Raw genomic sequence first — 16524 nt, forward strand, 5'->3', positions numbered from 1 at the left:
CATGTTTTACCCGTGTGGGTTATCGGTGAGCGATCCCACTGCCTTTATCCCAACCCACGAGCCGTTTCCCCTCCCCTTCTCCCCATCCCCGCTGCGGAGCGGGCAGTGGGAGCAGCAAGCGGTAACCCGGGGCAGCTCAGCCCAGTGGGTCTGGGTCACAGCCGCGGGGCAAAACTCTCTGCGCATCCCCGGAGCCCTCCCCGGTGCTGGGTGTCCCATTCCCGACCCGTTTCCCACCCCGCTCCCATTCCCTTTCCCGGTGCCCGCCGCTCGCAGTCCTCCGCGCCGCCAGGGGGCGCGCTGGCGCCCGCCGCGCTCCGTGGGCGCTCCTGCCCGGCGGCGGAAGGACGCGCTGATGGAGCCCGGCGGGTCCCGCCGCCTCAGGTGGGGACGGGCGGGGAGACCGGGGCGGCCTGGGGGGGCACCGGGGGGACCCGTAGTCCGGGGGGCCTGGAAGGGCACCGGGGGTGCCCGGGCTGGGCGGCCGCAGCGGGGTGTCAGGCCCTCTCCCCTCACCACCTCCTCTTCTGTCCCCCCGTAGCACGGAGGAGCGGCCGGCGGGTGGCGGCCCCGCGGCCCCGCGGTGCCCCCGCGGGCAGAAGGATTTCCTCCCCGACGGCTCGGCCCGCCAGGCCGAGAGGCTGCGGCGGTGCTGCGAGGAGCAGTGGCGGATCCTGTCCGAGGAGCGCGTGGAGCGGCCGTAAGTCCGGCCCTGGGGCTGGGCATGGCTTGGTCCTCGGGAGGAGGGATGCGGAGGGGGGGGCAGAGCTCAGCTCACGGGTTATTATCGGTAGGATCGAGCTGTCGTAGCAGGGAGGTGTTAGCACAGTAAGTCCCCTCTAAGTTCACCTGCACACAACTTTCCCCGTCTGGAAAAGCAGCAGCAGGGGACACAGCCTGGCTCTTCCTGCAGCAGCAGAGGGACATGCTGGCACACCTGTGGCTGTTTAGAAAGTCCCTCAAGGGGTTTCTGTTTTTCACAGGTGTGTGTATAATCCTGTAGGTCTTTGCAGACAGCAGCCACTGTCCTCTTGGGCATGGTCCGAGTTACAGAGCACATTGTTTATGCTCCCTGTGGCCCTGTGCTGATTTGTCTGGCTCTCAGTGCCCCTGGTTTATCAGTTTTGGTGGTTTCAACAACCCTGCCAGTCTCTGGAGCTTATCACTCCTTGGGAGATGTTCACACACTGCCTCTCAACACACACTTTCTCTGTTTGGCCTGCAGCTATTGATTTTTCCCTGTGGGTGGGATACAGCAATTTGAGTGTGTCTTGGCAGCAGCTGAACGATTGTATGATACAGAATCACAGAATGGTTTGGGTTGGAAGGGACCTTAAAAATCATCTTGTTCCACCCCCTGCCATGGGCAGGGACACCTTCCACTAGCCCAGGTTGCTCCAAGCCCCGTCCAACCTGGCCTTGGTCACATCCAGGGATGGGGCAGCCACAGCTTCTCTGGGCAACCTGTGCCAAGGCCTCAGTATCCATATATCCTGGCTTAGGCAATGCATCTCCAGCAGGCTGCTGTAGCCTATGGACATGCATCTGTGGTGCTGACTGAAGACACTTTTAACTAGTTGGTGATAATAAACCATTCAGCTGGTGCTGCCTCATCCAGGGGATGATGTCTTTCTGACATCTTACCCTGTAAAAATGCCACCTGTAAATTTGCTGCCTTTTGACACCTTCCTGAGCTCCTTGTGTTGCTACACTAGGAGCTGATTGTAGGACATAACCAGTGGTAACAAACTAATCTTTAACCTTTTCAGGGGGAATCAGGTAAAAGCTGAGTGGAAGCCAGGACAGGGCATCGTGGAGCTGCTGTCCCCTGCGGTGAGTTGCTACAGAGTGTACTCAGTGCCATCACCTCCTGCTGCCTCACAGATTCCTTAATTTGCTTCTTGAAATGGGAGGGAGCCTGGTTGTCAGCAGGAAACAGCCAGAGCCCATCAGGGATTTGTGCTTCTGTTCCAGGGGAAGTTCTGGCACACCATGGGGTTCTCGGAGCGAGGCAAACAGTGCTTGCTGCCTGAGGAAGCTCTGTACCTGCTGGAGTGTGTAAGTAGGATGGGGGCATTGGGTCCTTACTGAGTGATTGCAGGAGCTGTAGCAGCTGATAAACACCTGGTTCTCAAGGAATTGTCCCTTTTTAGCATGTTTTCATGGGTTCATCCCTTGTACTCTGGAGCAGCCTCTGTGTCACTGGCAGTGTAGTTGGATTGGTGGCCAGTTTATTCAGCTGGTGTCATGTTTAACTCACTTAAGAGGTCTTTGGGGCTGCTGCTTGGAATTTTTTTCCCAGTTTATATGGCAGAGAGAAATTTAAATATGGCAGAAAGAAATTTACGTGTGGCAGACAGAGGAGTGAGACCAGGCTGTGTTCAGTGCTCCTCTGCCTGCAGAAATACTGCTTAGGGTTCACTTGGATTTCTTTGCTGTGAAGAGTGTTTTTTTTTGTCTCTCCACCAAAGCCTTTTATCAGTAGAATAGGTGCATTGATATAAAGGGGAACTTTTATCCCTTAGCAAAACTGAAAGAGGTTATGGGCATCTGATGCCATCCCTTAAATCCTAACAGCAAAGGTCAGGCTTTTTTACCTCTGGCATTTTGATGAACAGTTTGTAAACAAACTGATGACAAATAGTTTAGTGAGTTGCTGACTATAGAATCTCTCCCCAAAAGCAGAAAAGATCAGTCAGATGCCATCAGCCCATCCCATGGGAAAGGTGTGGTTCCTAGTGTTTAGTTTTCTTTATGAGTAACACAGTTTATAAAACAAAAAAGAGGAGAAAAAAGAGGCGTAACCTAAAGCTGCCTCCTGGAGGTCGGTTTTCCTGTTTCACCTCTTCCCTGGGGAAGCTACCTATGGGATCTCTCGGGCTGCAGTAAATGCTTCCAAGGAGGCACCAACTGATGGCATGTAAGGATGCCTCCAATTCCTCTGCTTCAGCTCTCTCAGCTGTGCAGGTCATAAATATTTTTGTGATTGTGCTGTGTCCTGAATCGCTGAGATCATCAAAGTTAAATTATCTCTCAAAACAATGATTATTTTATCAGTTGAGCATTTTGGTCCCAGCTGCATCCTCCAAACAGATGCAGCACTGGAGCAGGAGCTGAGAGTTGGGGATGGGAACTTCTTACCTGGTTGATAAACCCAGGGCATGGAGGAGCTGGGCATGGGAGAGGGACTGTAAGTAATCCAGGTTGGCAAATGGGGAGAGATGGATATCATGTCAGGGAGGGTACTGGGACCGGCTGTCAGGACCAGTGGGAAGAGACTGGTGTGAGCTTGCATAGATTTGTTCCCTGTGGTTCTCTCACACCAAGCTTTTGCCCTGCAGGGCTCTGTCCAGCTCTTTTTCAGGGATCTGCCCATGTCAATCCAGGAAGCCTACGAGACCCTGCTGTGCCAGGAGACAATGACCCTGTCACATTACCAGGTGTGTTGGGATCTGCTGTTGCAGGGAGGGTGAAAGCAGAGCCCAGCCTCTGCCACACAGCCTCTTCCAGTGACTGGAAGCAGAGTAGGACAGTGAGGGAGGGGAGGGGCGTCATTCACAGTTGTTCCCACTCACCTTCATCCTGTTTCCCCACTTTTGCTTTGGACCCTAATCCTGGCGTTTTCTCTACTGCCAATGCCACACTGTTCACTCAGTTGTGGAGAAACTGAAGTAAATAGTTTGGGTTTAGGGTTGTCATTTAACCCTCTTGCTTTCCTTTGCTCTAAGGTGTTCAGCCACTTGAAGCAACTGGGTTATATTGTACTGAGATTCGACCCCAGGTAACCAACTTTTCCTTTCCCCACTGCTTTCTCCTTTCTGAAGGCCCTGTGCCCACTGCCTGGCCCCAGGGAACAGCAGAGAAGAGGACTTTGACCCTGCATTCCATCTCTTGGGAGGATTAAAGGCTAAAAGTGGCACTCTACCCTTCCTTGCTCCTCCCTCTTGAGGAAGTGATTGGGAACATGAAATGGGGCATGAACTGAGGACCATCCTGGTCCTTCTTGGGGATTTTCTGTGCCTTTTGTTTCTGTATTCTGGGGACTGAGCAGAAGGCTAGTTCCACTACCTCACCCTGCTCTCAGCCTCTGTGTTGGTCTCTCCTTTCAGCACTGTCCCGTCTCCCTACGAGAGGCAACTGAACTTGGAAAGTCACTGCAAGAGCTCTGGGAAACACCATCGCAAAAGGAGGAGGAGTTCCAGCCCTCGGTAAGGAAGTGGCCCAAAGCCTTCTCCCATCCTCTCCCAGGCCATGCTGGCTCAGGAACAGCTGATTTGCTGCAGTGTCCCCAGGCCCTTGTGCTGTGGGTGATCTTATGTGGCGCAATTGCTCTTGGCTGTCCCCAGGCAGTGGAGCGCTTTTCCTGGGCACTTTGCAGTGTTCCCTTTTGTCACACGTGTGCTTCATCCAGGGCTCAGAGGGGCAAACTGCTCCTGAGCCCCACAGCTGGGGTGCTGAGGTGCCAAAACAGAAGAGTAGAGAGGTCAGTGCAAAAGAAACACGGGTCAGGTGTCTGCTCTTGCTCTTTTGTAGTGGGAGCACAGATACCCCATTCACATCTTGCACTTATCCACCTCCTCAGTCCAACTTACATGCCAGGACTCTACAGCAGAGAGCACCTGGGGTTTGCATGTGGCCTCTAGATGTTGCCAAAATGTCAACAGAAACTGGCAGATTTAGTAACTTTGCTAATAATTCTGGCAGCTCCCAGGAGGTGGCGTCAGCCTTTCAGAAATGGGGAGGAGAGGCTGGGCCGCGAGTCCCTGTTAACAGTAAATCAGTGCCCGAGGAGTTGTGAAATTGTAGGAGTTGGGAGATTAAACTGCTGGTCTAAGAATTGCCCCATCTTCTCTGGAACCAGGGATTGACTCTCATACCAGTAAGAGGTGCTGGCAGGCAGGTTTCTGCCTGGCCTGTGCTGCTTTGGCTGATGTCCATCATGTTTGCATGGAGGTGTTTTGGTCAGTGGAGCGTGGAGGCTGCATGGCAGGTTGGAAACATGTGTCTATACAAATCAAGGCTGGGATTCTCTTGGGCATCAAAGTCAAACCTCATGCAGGACTTCGGAAAAGTTTATTCTGCCTTTGGTATTCACTGCTTGATTTTGGCCTGCTTTTCTCCCTTCTCATTTGTCACACAAGCCAAGAGGTTGTTGCAAGGGTTTGCAGACCTGCCTAGGGGTTCCTACCACCTTTGCTGTTCTTCCTTAAGGCTTGGCAGGCTGTATTTTTCCTGTTAGCAGGGAGGGGGCAGGATTCAAAGGAAATCAAGTTCCACCACATGCTCCCCCTGTCTTTTATGCTGCTGTTTCTGTCTTTAGGTCACATGAAAAGAAACATAAGGTATCTGAGGACCTTCCAGGAGCTGAAGGGACCTCCAGCAAAGATGGAGATGACTGTGGAGACTCCACGTGCCTTCCCATGGATGAAAAGCCCTTGTCAGCACAGCCAAAGGAATCAGATGCTGGCAGTGCAGAGCAGGAGTCAAACCCAGTTCCTCTTGATACAGGACAAAAGAACTCTCTGAGTCCCTCCAGGAGCCAGGCTGAAGGCCACAAGGAGAGCAGCAGTGGCACCCGTGCACCCCGCTGGGATTTTACCACCATCACCTTTCCAAACGTGGCCCCAGACCAGCCATGCACACACCTGCCCTCCCCTGACAGCAGGCTCCTGCCAGAGAACGTGCCAGGGAGGGAGGTTGATGCAGTTTCCTGGTGCACACGCATCAACCAGAAACAGGAGAAGCTGACCCGGAAGGAGAGGAGGCAGCGGGAGAGGGAGAGCAGGTATAAGAGCAGCGTCAATGCCGACCAGGAGGTGAGGCACTGCTCCAACTGGCAGGAGTACAAAGCCCTTTTGGAGCAGAGGAGACAGCAGAGGGTTTGGAAACGACCATCACATCTCTGGGACCAAGCTGTCACGCCACTTCTGCGGCCAGATGAAGCTACCTCGTCAGGTAGTGGCTGTGGGAACTTGGCAGGGACCATTCCCCCTCCCCAGCTCTCTAAAATGGTGCCTGGTATGCAGCAGCAAAAGGGATGACATGGAGAAGCTGAACATCAGTTTAGGGGACAGTGCTTTGAGCAGGAGAATCTTTCTATAGCCCGCTCAAGTGCCAGGATAAACAGGGCCTTGGGAGGTCCTCTAATCCATTCCCCATGTCCTGCTGTATTGCAGTCCTTCCTGCTAGGCTGTTAGGCATGTGCAATCAGGGCCAGCAAGATGCAAAGCAACTGCAGGGTGTTCTGGGCTGTGTGCTGGGAGGAGATGAGGAAGTTGAGGCCTTTGAAGTAGCCAGTGGTGACTGTGGTGCTGCCAGCCATTGTCGGGGGAGGAAGGCTCGTGGGTGGTGGTGGAGTGCTTGGAGTGCCCTGGGAGGGAAATTGCTGGTCTGATCCTTTCCTGTTCCTTCTCCCTCCAGCTGCGCTCCTCCAGCAGATCAGTGTGCTGCAGCCCTCCCACATCCTGGATGGAGCCTCCCGGTTAGTATCCAGCCAGTCAGCTCGTGGCTGTTTGGGAGCAGGGGTGTCTTGTGACCGTCCCTGCTTGTGAGGTCTATGAGACACTCACAGTGGCACTTTGGGAGCTGCCTGATATCCAGGGTGGCAAGAGAATCCAGTGCTCTGCTCCATGGCCCCCTTGCATCTGTAGTGAGGGGCTGACATTTCCATGAAGTACCAGGTCCTGCAGCAAGAGATCCAGGGCTTTCCAGGCCAATTAAAACAGCAGGGTTGCTCTCTTATCCTGCTATTTCCCCTCTGCACCCAAGCCTGGTAATCTCCCTCAGAGGTTTGGTTTGGTTTCACCTGTGCCTCATTCCTGGAATGTGCTGCCATCCCAGCTGTGGTGGATATAAAACCCTGGCTTTGGGACTTTGGTTCTGCACCTGCCTCAGAGTCTGAGCAGTGCTTGTGTGCAGTCCCTGCAGTGCTTTGCTCCCGTCTCTGTTAGTGCTGCTTCTTGCAAGGGGCTCTGCAGAGAGGGGAGTGGGGCAGATGTGGGGCAGGATCTTGCTCTGGTCTGTCTGCAGGAGAGCTCTGGAAAGTAATTAGAACAGTTGCAGGGTCAGTCCTTTGAGGAGTGAAGCCTTTCAAAGGGTCCAGACTAGTCAGGGCTCAGGAGTTTCCTCTGCCTCTTTGCTCTCCTGTAGAGTACCCTACAGTGTTTCTATCTCATGCTTATGTGGGTGTGTTTTTTTCTGCAGGCTGCAGGAGGACCCAGAGGCCATGAAGATAGACTTCAATGTGTATCAAGCAGATGCTGTGTCCAGGTTTAAGAAGACAAACCCTGGGAAGCCATATGTCAGGATGTGTGTTAGGAGGTACCCATGAATCTTGCGCTGTTTTCTGGCACGTTGCAGTTGCTGTTGTGGAAATGAAGTCCTAATGATCTGTAAATGAGCCAGCACCTTGTGAGCTTTACAGATCATCAGAGTGCCTCCCTGGAGAGTGGTCCTGCCTAGAATTTTTTTTCTTTCAGTTCCTCCTTTGTTGGAGGCTGTGGCTGACAATTCCCCCAGCCCTTGCACTCAGCTCACACTGTTTGGTCATCTGGTTGCTGCTCATGTCTGAGTATTACTGGGAGTCAGGAATAAGAAGCCACAGCTGTTTTTATGCAATGCTTGTGAAACTCAGGTAGAGCTGAGTTTCAAGGGTGCTGTATGGCCCCTGAATCCTCAGTCAGTGCAGATCCCTATGGATTTCTGCAGAGATGAACCTCCCTAGAGCTTGCTACAGGCTCTGGGCTATGGCTTCAGTATTTCGATCTTTGTTAAGTGTAACTTTAAGATCAGTATGAACAGAGGGTAGGTGTCCTGTTTCTTGCTGAATCCAGAACCTGATACTTAAACTCCATATCCAGGTACAAAGTTCAGTGTCTACCTTTTCTCATTTTCCTACATTAAACCTGTACCCATGCTCTCTTGTTGTTAATGCAGTTGTTAATGCAGTTTTACTAAGGTGGATCATGAGCAGTAGGATGATCCTTGTTGCAAAGAATACTTTCATTGATGAGCAAACAGACTCCATAGAATTAAAAGGAGGGAAAAGCAGGTCAGATGTTGATCCCAGCAACCTAAAGATCTTCCCAGCACAGAGGTATTACGATTGCACTGGGCTGGCAATGTGCCAATATCCCTGTGAGCCACATCTGATAGGCACAGTGGGGAGCAGGGTGCAGTTGCCCTTGTTTTTTTGGCAAAGGATTCGACAGCTCCCAGTTCCCGGCATGCTGCGTATTCACTCTCAGGGCTGGCAGCCTCCTGCTTCGACTGGAAGGGGTGTGGAGGATCACTACCAGCTCCTCAGGCCAAAGGGAGCTGTTGTGATGGCTGGCCAGGAGACAGCTTTGCCTCTGTGTTCCTCTTGCTTTGAGAACAAACAGGATGTTTTTTTCCTCCCTGCAGCTTTGATGAGCAGATCCCGTCCCTGCGGGCTCTGAAGCAGGTGACGTACCTGAGCGGGGACGTCCCGCTGGTCTTCGCGCTGGTGGATCACGGAGAAATCACCTTCTATTCACTGAAGGAATTCAAGTTGCCTGTTGATGTTAGTCACTGAAGCTGCTGTCACTTGCAGGAATGGTATGGGATGAAGGGAAGAGCTCTGCTCAGGATTTGTTGTCCTGATCAATCAAATATTACAGAAAATAGAACCTGGATCCTTGGGTAGTTGACCACTTTATGTCTGTAACAGACTTCACCTGCCCAGATGGCTCAGGCATAATAGCATGATTTACAGCAAACAAGTGGGTATGGCTTAGCTGGGCACTTCTGGACTGGAGTAAACACGTCTTTGTTCTTGAAGCCACTGGTTCTCCAGCTTTTTCACCTTGTGGACCACCAGTCTGCCTTTTTTGTCATCTTTCACTGACCTGTGGACCATTAGCAAACACCTTACCTGGTGATCCTTGTCACATGTTAAGAAGCACTGTGTGTTGAATGGAGTGTCACTGAGGTCAGCTGGGGACAGAATAAGCTGATCAGTGGTGGTGTCCTGAGCCTCTGTCATTCAGCTCTGCCAATGACCAGCAGATCAGATTCTGATCTGAAAAAGGCATGGCCATAAACTCAGTCACCTGGAGTAAAGTTTCCAGACACTTGAGAGCAGGAAAGTGTGCCTTGAACACAATTTCATCAGGCAGAGGTCACGGAAAGCCCCAGAGTATTGCAGATGGCACCTCAGCCTCGTGCTGCAGCAGCTGTGCTAAAGCATGTTAAAGTTTGACCAGCACTGTCAGCACACTGTCTCTGATAGTCTCACCGGGGCTGAACTGCAGCCTCTCTGTTTCAGCCCAACATCCTCTTTCCTGGCTGTGGATCCTTGTTATTTCTCTTGCAAGTGAGAGATCCCTCAGTAAAGAAAAAAGCTGCAAATTCCTAATGAGCCTTCCAGTCCTGTGGCTGTTGTCCTCCAAACCAAGGATATCATTGCTTTCCACCAGGATATCTTGGTACCAAATTTGCTTTAGCGTCTATGCAAAAAGTGCCAGGTGCCAGAAGGTCTGCTCAGTGGATGGAAGTGAGCTGAGCATGGCTGTGTTTGGTGTCAAGATTTTCAGAACTGTAAGAGCAACTGGTTTAGATGTGTTTTATTTGCTATTTTTTTAATTCCTTTTGGAGATGTGGAGAAGGCTAAGCAATAAAAAAATCTTTTTCCAACAATGCAAGCTCCTCACTGTGGTCCTTAATTCCCCTAGAAATGTTAAGTTATGCACAGGGAGACTCTGTGGAGGCTACTGGAAGCCCAGTAGCAGCAGCTGGTGAGCGCCTGCTCAAGGTCACACAACCCTGCTCCTACGCCCGTGTGTGTTTGGATCCAGCTGCTGCCCTGTTCCCTGGCAGGGCAGCGTGACTCAGAGCCTGGAGGTGTCCCTACATCCGCCTGCAGTTCCTGTCGGCACACCACTCTTTCTCCTGCGTGGTCAGAGGTATCGTAGCCCAAGGTGGCAGGGCTCTGCTGCCAGCCTGGTCCGGTTTCACATACACACACCCCGCACTTATCAGATGCTGGAAGTCGGCGGGGCTCTGCTGAGGTGAGGGTCTGATGGCTCCTCCCACACTCCCTCCCCTTCCTCTTCCTCCTTCCAGCCCCGCTTTGGCTCCGATAGCCCTCTTCAAAGCCGGGGTTGGCAGCTCCACCTGCCCTCAGCACTGTCCCAGACTGTTTTACAGATTAAAGGCAGTGGGAAGGGAGTTTCTAAGAACGGGCGCAGGCAGGAGAGCTCCAGCCTGACCCATAGGGCTCATGTTTGTCCTGGAATTAGGTCAAACTCACTCCTGTTGATTTCAATCAGTCTCACCTCCTTATGCCAAGGTGGAATTGTATCGATGAACTCTACGAGAGCCACCCAGTGAGTTTCGCTGGGGCAGAGACTCCCTGATTCAGCAAAAGACAATTACAATTTAATAACCAAGTACAGGGAGGATTGAGAAACTGTGGCTGCCTTGCTCAGCACCACAACATCTGACAGTGCCTTTACCAGGATGGGAGCACGATGCAGACTGATACCACTGCTCCACCTTGGCCTGCGATGCACATCGGCTGGGTGTTGCAAGAAGACGACAGAAATAAATACTTTAATTGAAAAAACATCACTTTTGGAAGCGCGGGTGAAACACTGACTCCTTGTCAGAGGTAATTCCGAGCTTTTACGTGGATGCAGGGAGGTCGGCAGACCCTGGGCTGCCGTTGACGCTGCATAGGTGCAGATTCCTCGCTCAGCTGTTGTTTCCTGCCGCAGGACACGGGCTGGCTGCTGCAGCAGCAAGAGCAGCCGTTGTGTCCCTCTCTCCGGCGAGGGCTCCGACTTTCCGAAAAGTCTTTCTGTTTCTTTGTCACGACAGGCCGGCAGCTCCGGGGCTGGAGGAGGGCGCTGCGCCGGCCCTGGAAGCGGCTTTCCCTGCTGGTTTTCCCGGCTGGATTTCCCGGTGCCAAGGCCGGGGTCGGTGCCCGCGAGCCGCGCGGTGCCGCTCTCTGATTGGCTGCGGAGGGCTGGGCTACTGAATTATTCATGAGCGCGCCGGATGAAAGCGAGGCGGGGCCGCGGCCGGGCTTGATTTGCATGCTAGGCCCCGCCCCAGAGGTTGTTTGCATAGCGCTGTCCCGCCCCCCAAGGGGCGGAGCCGCGGCCGGTCCCGCCCCCGCCGCGCCCCTCCCGGAGGTGCCCGCGGAGCGAGGCCGCCGCGCAGCGCGGGGGGAGCGGGCGCGGAGCGGAGCGCGGCCGGGGCGGCCCGGCCCCAGCCCCCGCAGGTGAGCACTGCTCGCTGGGGCCGCGGGGGCCGCGGGGTGGGCTCCGGGGAAGGGGTCCCGGCGGGGGGATCCGGCCGGCGCGGCCCCGGCCGTGCCCGCCCGCCCCGTGCGGCGCGGCCCCTCCGGCGCGGCCGGCAGGTGCTCGCCGGTGCCCGGGCCACTTCGGCCGTGCCTGGGGCTGCCCGCGCCTGCAGCCCCCGCGCACCCGGACACCGGCGTGGGCTGCCCGCGGAACTTGAGTGCTGGCGCGGAGCGTCGTTGGGTTTTTGTTTGCCGTTCTGGGGTTCGCTGCGCTGGGTCTGTCCCGGCCGGAGCGCGCAGCCCCCCGCGGGTACCGCGCGGCGGCTCCGCATCCCGGGATTTCCCGGGGGAGGTGGCGGCGGGGGCCGCGCCGGGACTTCCTGCTCGGCCCTCGGGGAGCGGGGCCGGGCCGGGGCTGCTCCGGGGCCGCCATGGGGGGCGGTGGGAGCTGCTCCCTCCCCGCCTGCCGTGGGAGATGCCCCTGCCCGTGTCCAGCTGCTCCCGAGCAGATGTGATGAACGAGAGCTGCAGAGACTCCCTTGGGACTCTCTGTTAGCATTTTCTCTTTATTTATTTTTATTTTCTCCTTCAAATCCCTGCCTGTATTAAGATGCATCGTGTTACTAGTTCTTTTTCCTCCCCAAAGTTTTCAGAGTTTCATGGGTGAGGGACCGCGGTGCTGTTAACAGGCTGCAAGCAGGTGAAGCAAAAAGGGCGAAACAAGTTTGGCTCGGGTTGCCCTTCATTGTGCCATTGGAACAGGCTGTTGCTGACATCTCTCCTGGAGGTGAGGCTTTGGAGAAAGCTTTGTGTGTTTGTGTTTAGCGTTGTTGAAGGTGTAGAGCAGGCGAAGCAGGTTCTGTGTTTCTGTAGTCAACGATACAAAGCCTTACACTGATGTGGGGACAGTGACAAGACAGGAGGACAGCTCCTCTGAGATTGTAGTAGTAAAAGCTGTCCGTTGTAATGTCTTACTTGGTGGGGAATGCTGCTCTTTGTAGTCATCTGAAAGCACTTCAGTCAACTGGAATATCTGGCTTTACCAAGTCCCAGGTGAAGCTGTGTGCCCAAAGCAGCTGCCTGGTGATTTTAGCTTTGATTCGGGAAGCTGGTGCTTCTGGCAAGCGGAATGCAAAGCGGTGGCAGGTCCCAGGGGTTCTCCGTGCATCCTGGCACGTTCCTTGTAAGGACAGCCCAGCCCATGGAAGGGACAAGGATGATCTCTGCCAGTAGTGAGCAGTCTCTAATCCCACTTGTAGCCTCGCAAGGGACTCCGTAGAGTCCATGGTATTGGGAAGGGAGAAGAGTTCTCAAACATCTTCATAGGATGGTGCTGAGGAAAGTCTTTTATTTGGTTTTGAACAAATTGCATTTGCTGTAACAGCTGACCAAAGAAAAGTACTGGAGGAGTTAAACCAGTTGAGAGCCCTCTATCTTCTAGCGACTTTCTGGTATGGTAACACAATTATTCCTGGGAATTGCTTATGGAAGAGGTGTGTCTTTTCTTGGCTGACATAGAAGCTTGAGAAATGTCAAGGAGTAACAGAGGTTTTAAACATATGTCTTGCAGTTACTACATGGCAATAAAAGTGTGTACCCTGATCTTTCTTTATAATATCAAAGGAGGGACTGGTGGTAGCTGAAAGTTTGGTTTCTGTGCAGAAACTGGTATGGAAACTCTGATTCCCATATAAAAGTTTCTTTTAGCTGGATCTCTTTGTGTTGCTTTAAGAAGCAAATGCTTTTGTGGTTTACTCCATTGACCCACTGTGTGTAAAATGCTGTTCCAAAGTTACAAGCCACTCTTCTCTTTGATTCATGCTTCTCAGCAAAGCCTACAAAGAGATTTGCATCATTTGCAATAATGTTGTTCAGTGCAAAGACTTTGTTCTGCTGTAGCGTTTTGAAACTTGGTGTTGTCATGCTCCCATGACAAGGAGAGCACAATAGGAGTCATAATGACACACAAGGTTTGCACAACCCGTAAATTCATTGCAGGTGGGCGGTTCCTGGTAACTCCAGGCACAAAGCTGTGGAGTACGTGAACTTGCCCCAGTTGTGTGATTGGTTCTCAGTTATTTCCCAAGAGTTCTTGGAGAATTGATCTCTGATCTTTTATTTAATATTTTCTGTGCTTTGGAAGGGCGGCCACCTGCACGTGGTGTTGCCACAGTCTGCTCATTGTTCACTTCACTGTCTGGCTCTCCAGGTTCACCAAAATAAGTCCTTTTTGCTGGAGGGTCTTTTGGTTTACCTCTCTGACTATTGTATGCAAGGTACACCTGAACACTCTCCTGTTCATGAAACTGCCAGTCACAGTGGATCAGCAGTTGTATTGTGTGAGGGGGATCTCTGCATAGTCTCACTAAAATGAGATTAATGTTACAGCATCTTCCTTATCCTAGGAAAAGGAGGTGGTATCTTACACTTCCAAGCTTCCCTTGCTTTAGCTGTTCTGCTTGGCTTGTGCCTTCTTCACGAGTATCTGTCTTGACAGTGTGTCATGGGCAAGCACAATGGTAGAGATGAACAGTTAAAGAACAGCTAGGCCTTCTTTCATTGATGTCAAGCTAAATTTGTTCTTAAACTTGTAATTTCACATTGAGTCACGTCCAGTGGCGCCCGGAATCGATAAATGTGAGAAGCTTGGTGTTTAATTGATGCTTTGATGATTTTTCTTGGTGTGAGATCACTGGTGCTAAGGAATAGCTTTTTGCCGTGCCTCTGTTCTGTTATTGCTGACTGTGTTGGTAACAGGAACAAGGCAGACTTCTGGGTGCAGGAAAACACCTGGTTCAGACAAGGCCATGGCGGTGACGGTTTGTTCCAGGAGCACTAACTGCCTGTAGCTCAAACAAAGCTGGTTGATAAGGCCTCTTTTATTTTAGCAGGGTTGATAAAAGTGTTATCAGATGCATAGATAGAAGTTCTCCCTTTAAGGACCTGTAAGCAGGAAGGAGTGCTGAGGAAGGAATGAAAAGGAGGCCTAAAGCAAGGCAGGATTTAAGAGTTCTTGAGATACTTGATGGTGTTTTGAAAAGAAAGCTCTTGGACCATATCCCATTGAAAACCCGTTCAAGTTGAGTAGAGGTTGCCAAGGAAGCACACAGATGGTACCTTGCAACTCCCCTACATGAGCAATATAAACTCATTATGGATGTGTTTTTGTTGTGGGGTTAACTTGAGACCATATCCACACTTAATACTGTCTACATAGTAAAAAATCCTGACCTGGGCTTTCTCTTCTTGTAAGACTGGATTAACTTGTGTGATTGGGACTTCCAACATTGGTTCTCTTTTACTTTTGGCTGGAAACTCCACTCTCATGGGAGGACATAACCAAAAATTGCAACAAATTTCTGGAGAGGGTAATTCCCCTCCAGCCTATGCCAAGCTGATGGAGAAAATCCAGAATGTGCATGAGCATCAAGATACACTGCTGTGTGCAAAAGCAATGGAGCCAAAGCAAAACATAGAGCTCTGAAGGGATTGGTAACACTCAGCAGTGAGGAACAATTAATGCTTCTCTTGGGAAGAAGCATTTGGCTTTCTGTAGAAAATTGAATATAGGGTCTGTCAGGGTTTATGGTAAAGTACATGTGCCACGTCTCACACATCTGAAATGAACAGAGCCGAGCAAGGAAGACAGAATGAAATCTGGTTTTGATGTTAACTGCCCCTTAGTCTGTGATTGGAAACAGGATCATCTTGAAACTCGTGCTTTCGTTGCATTTCTCTATGAATAGTGAAGAGATTTTGTTTTGTGTCTGGGTTTAATCAAATGAGGTGAAAAATTGTACCTCATTGTACTTAACTACAGCAGGAGCTCGATGTACAGGGCACTCTGAGCTCTGTTGTCAGGTGTCCATGGACTGAATATGAGCAAAACTGGGATTGACTCAGCCTTGGGCTATTGTTGCCTCTAAACAGCTGTCCTCAATGCATCTTAGAAGAAGGGAATGTTGCACATAGTTTCTGGTAAGAGACTCATCTTTGAAAGCCTAAAGAATTGTTTCCCTGGAAAATAAGAACATTAGATACATGCAGACCTGGCATGGCTTCAGAGGCTACTGGAGAATTCCTCTCTGGCTACTGGTAGCCACAACTGTTACCATATGGTTGTAAATGCTGACTGGCAGACAACTGCAGAGCACATGGGGTTGGAGTTTTATGTAAGACACCAAAGGTGTGTGGGAGAGAAACTGGTCTGCTAATATGTAAATGTGCATCTGGAAGATAAGATTATACAGATTGTGGAATCTTTCTTTTTTTGTAGCATTGGAAAAGATACTTGCTTATTGTACTAAAGCCAAAATTCTTTGCACTGACAAGAGCCTTGTAAACTTGTAATAGTAATTCTGCTTGGAGAACCTGTGCTGCAGTGGATGCTGTTCCTTCTTTGCTCAAAACTGCCTTTCCCCTTATCTCCCCCCATACTCAGACGCTCAGTTCTTTGGTCAGGCATGAAACCTTGATATCACTCAATAAGAAATGACTCTTTTCATGCCTCCTCTGATCGTAATGGACATCAGCCTTCCAGGATGATGGTTCTTCAACTGAGTTACTGCTTGATTCGGAGCTATTGTGCTCCTTAGCCTGTTGAACAAGTTGTTGTGGGCTGGAGTGTGAATGTTGGGAGTTGTTGCATAAGCAGGCTCAAAACAGCACGCTTCTGGATGCAATTAATATTTCAGGATAAAACATTCTAGCAAGGTGTTAAATATAAAGTTGTGTCTCTGTCAAATCAAGCCCACTCTTCTTTCTTTGCTCCTAACACAGAATTTGCCTCTGCTGGCACAGCTGAGGTCTCTTCTTCTAAAGTGGGGAGGGTAATTAGTAGAGTTTCTCTGTGGGTTTGCCTAGTTTAACAGGTCCAGGATATTGATTGACAGCGGGAAAGGGTGCGTCTCCTTGGCACTTTCCTTTCCTTGTCTGGCTGAGGGCAAGTTGTGTGTTATACATGGGTGTGATATGTTCTCCTTGCATAGCACAGCACCTTGTCACTGCTCTGTAACTTTTGCTAACTTAGAGTGAATGTAGCTTTGTGTAAATACGTCCCTCTCTCAGGAGTGTCTGGCGAAGGAAGACTTGTGATCTGATAGAATTTTTGAAATTTCAGTTGAGGTACTAAATCATTGTAGAAGGATTTATTTTCCAAGTAAACTACACTTTTATTCTTTCTCTCTTTTTTTGGGTCCTCTGCTATATTTGTTTCTGTGCACGTTCATCACCTCTGCGTGTGCTGGTGGCTCACAAGC

General features: G+C 51.3%; 2 protein-coding genes across 4 annotated transcripts in view; both read left to right on the forward strand.

The window, feature by feature from the left end:
- The first annotated feature begins 310 nt into the window (after positions 1-310).
- TSEN54 (tRNA splicing endonuclease subunit 54) lies at positions 311-9442 on the forward strand. Its single transcript, XM_051797840.1, has 11 exons — positions 311-384; positions 542-700; positions 1770-1833; positions 1975-2058; positions 3342-3440; positions 3729-3781; positions 4110-4208; positions 5321-5955; positions 6421-6481; positions 7204-7320; positions 8404-9442. Exons 1-11 carry the CDS (start codon positions 356-358, stop codon positions 8552-8554), a joined length of 1551 nt encoding a protein of 516 aa, XP_051653800.1. The 5' UTR covers positions 311-355; the 3' UTR covers positions 8555-9442.
- A 1700-nt stretch (positions 9443-11142) lies between these two features.
- Positions 11143-16524, forward strand: part of LLGL2 (LLGL scribble cell polarity complex component 2) — a 32847-nt gene continuing 27465 nt past the window's right edge. For 2 of the 3 annotated variants that reach the window (XM_051797795.1, XM_051797800.1), the window contains exon 1: positions 11143-11245. The gene's annotated coding sequence lies outside the window, so the exon portion shown is untranslated. Of the gene's footprint in view, positions 11246-11937; positions 12054-16524 lie in introns of those variants that run through there. The other variant, XM_051797796.1, reaches the window with a different exon arrangement.

This window comes from Manacus candei, unplaced genomic scaffold (assembly GCF_025592945.1).
Source record: "Manacus candei isolate 608988 ecotype Guabito, Panama unplaced genomic scaffold, ASM2559294v1 h1tg000047l, whole genome shotgun sequence".
Taxonomy (NCBI): domain Eukaryota; kingdom Metazoa; phylum Chordata; class Aves; order Passeriformes; family Pipridae; genus Manacus; species Manacus candei.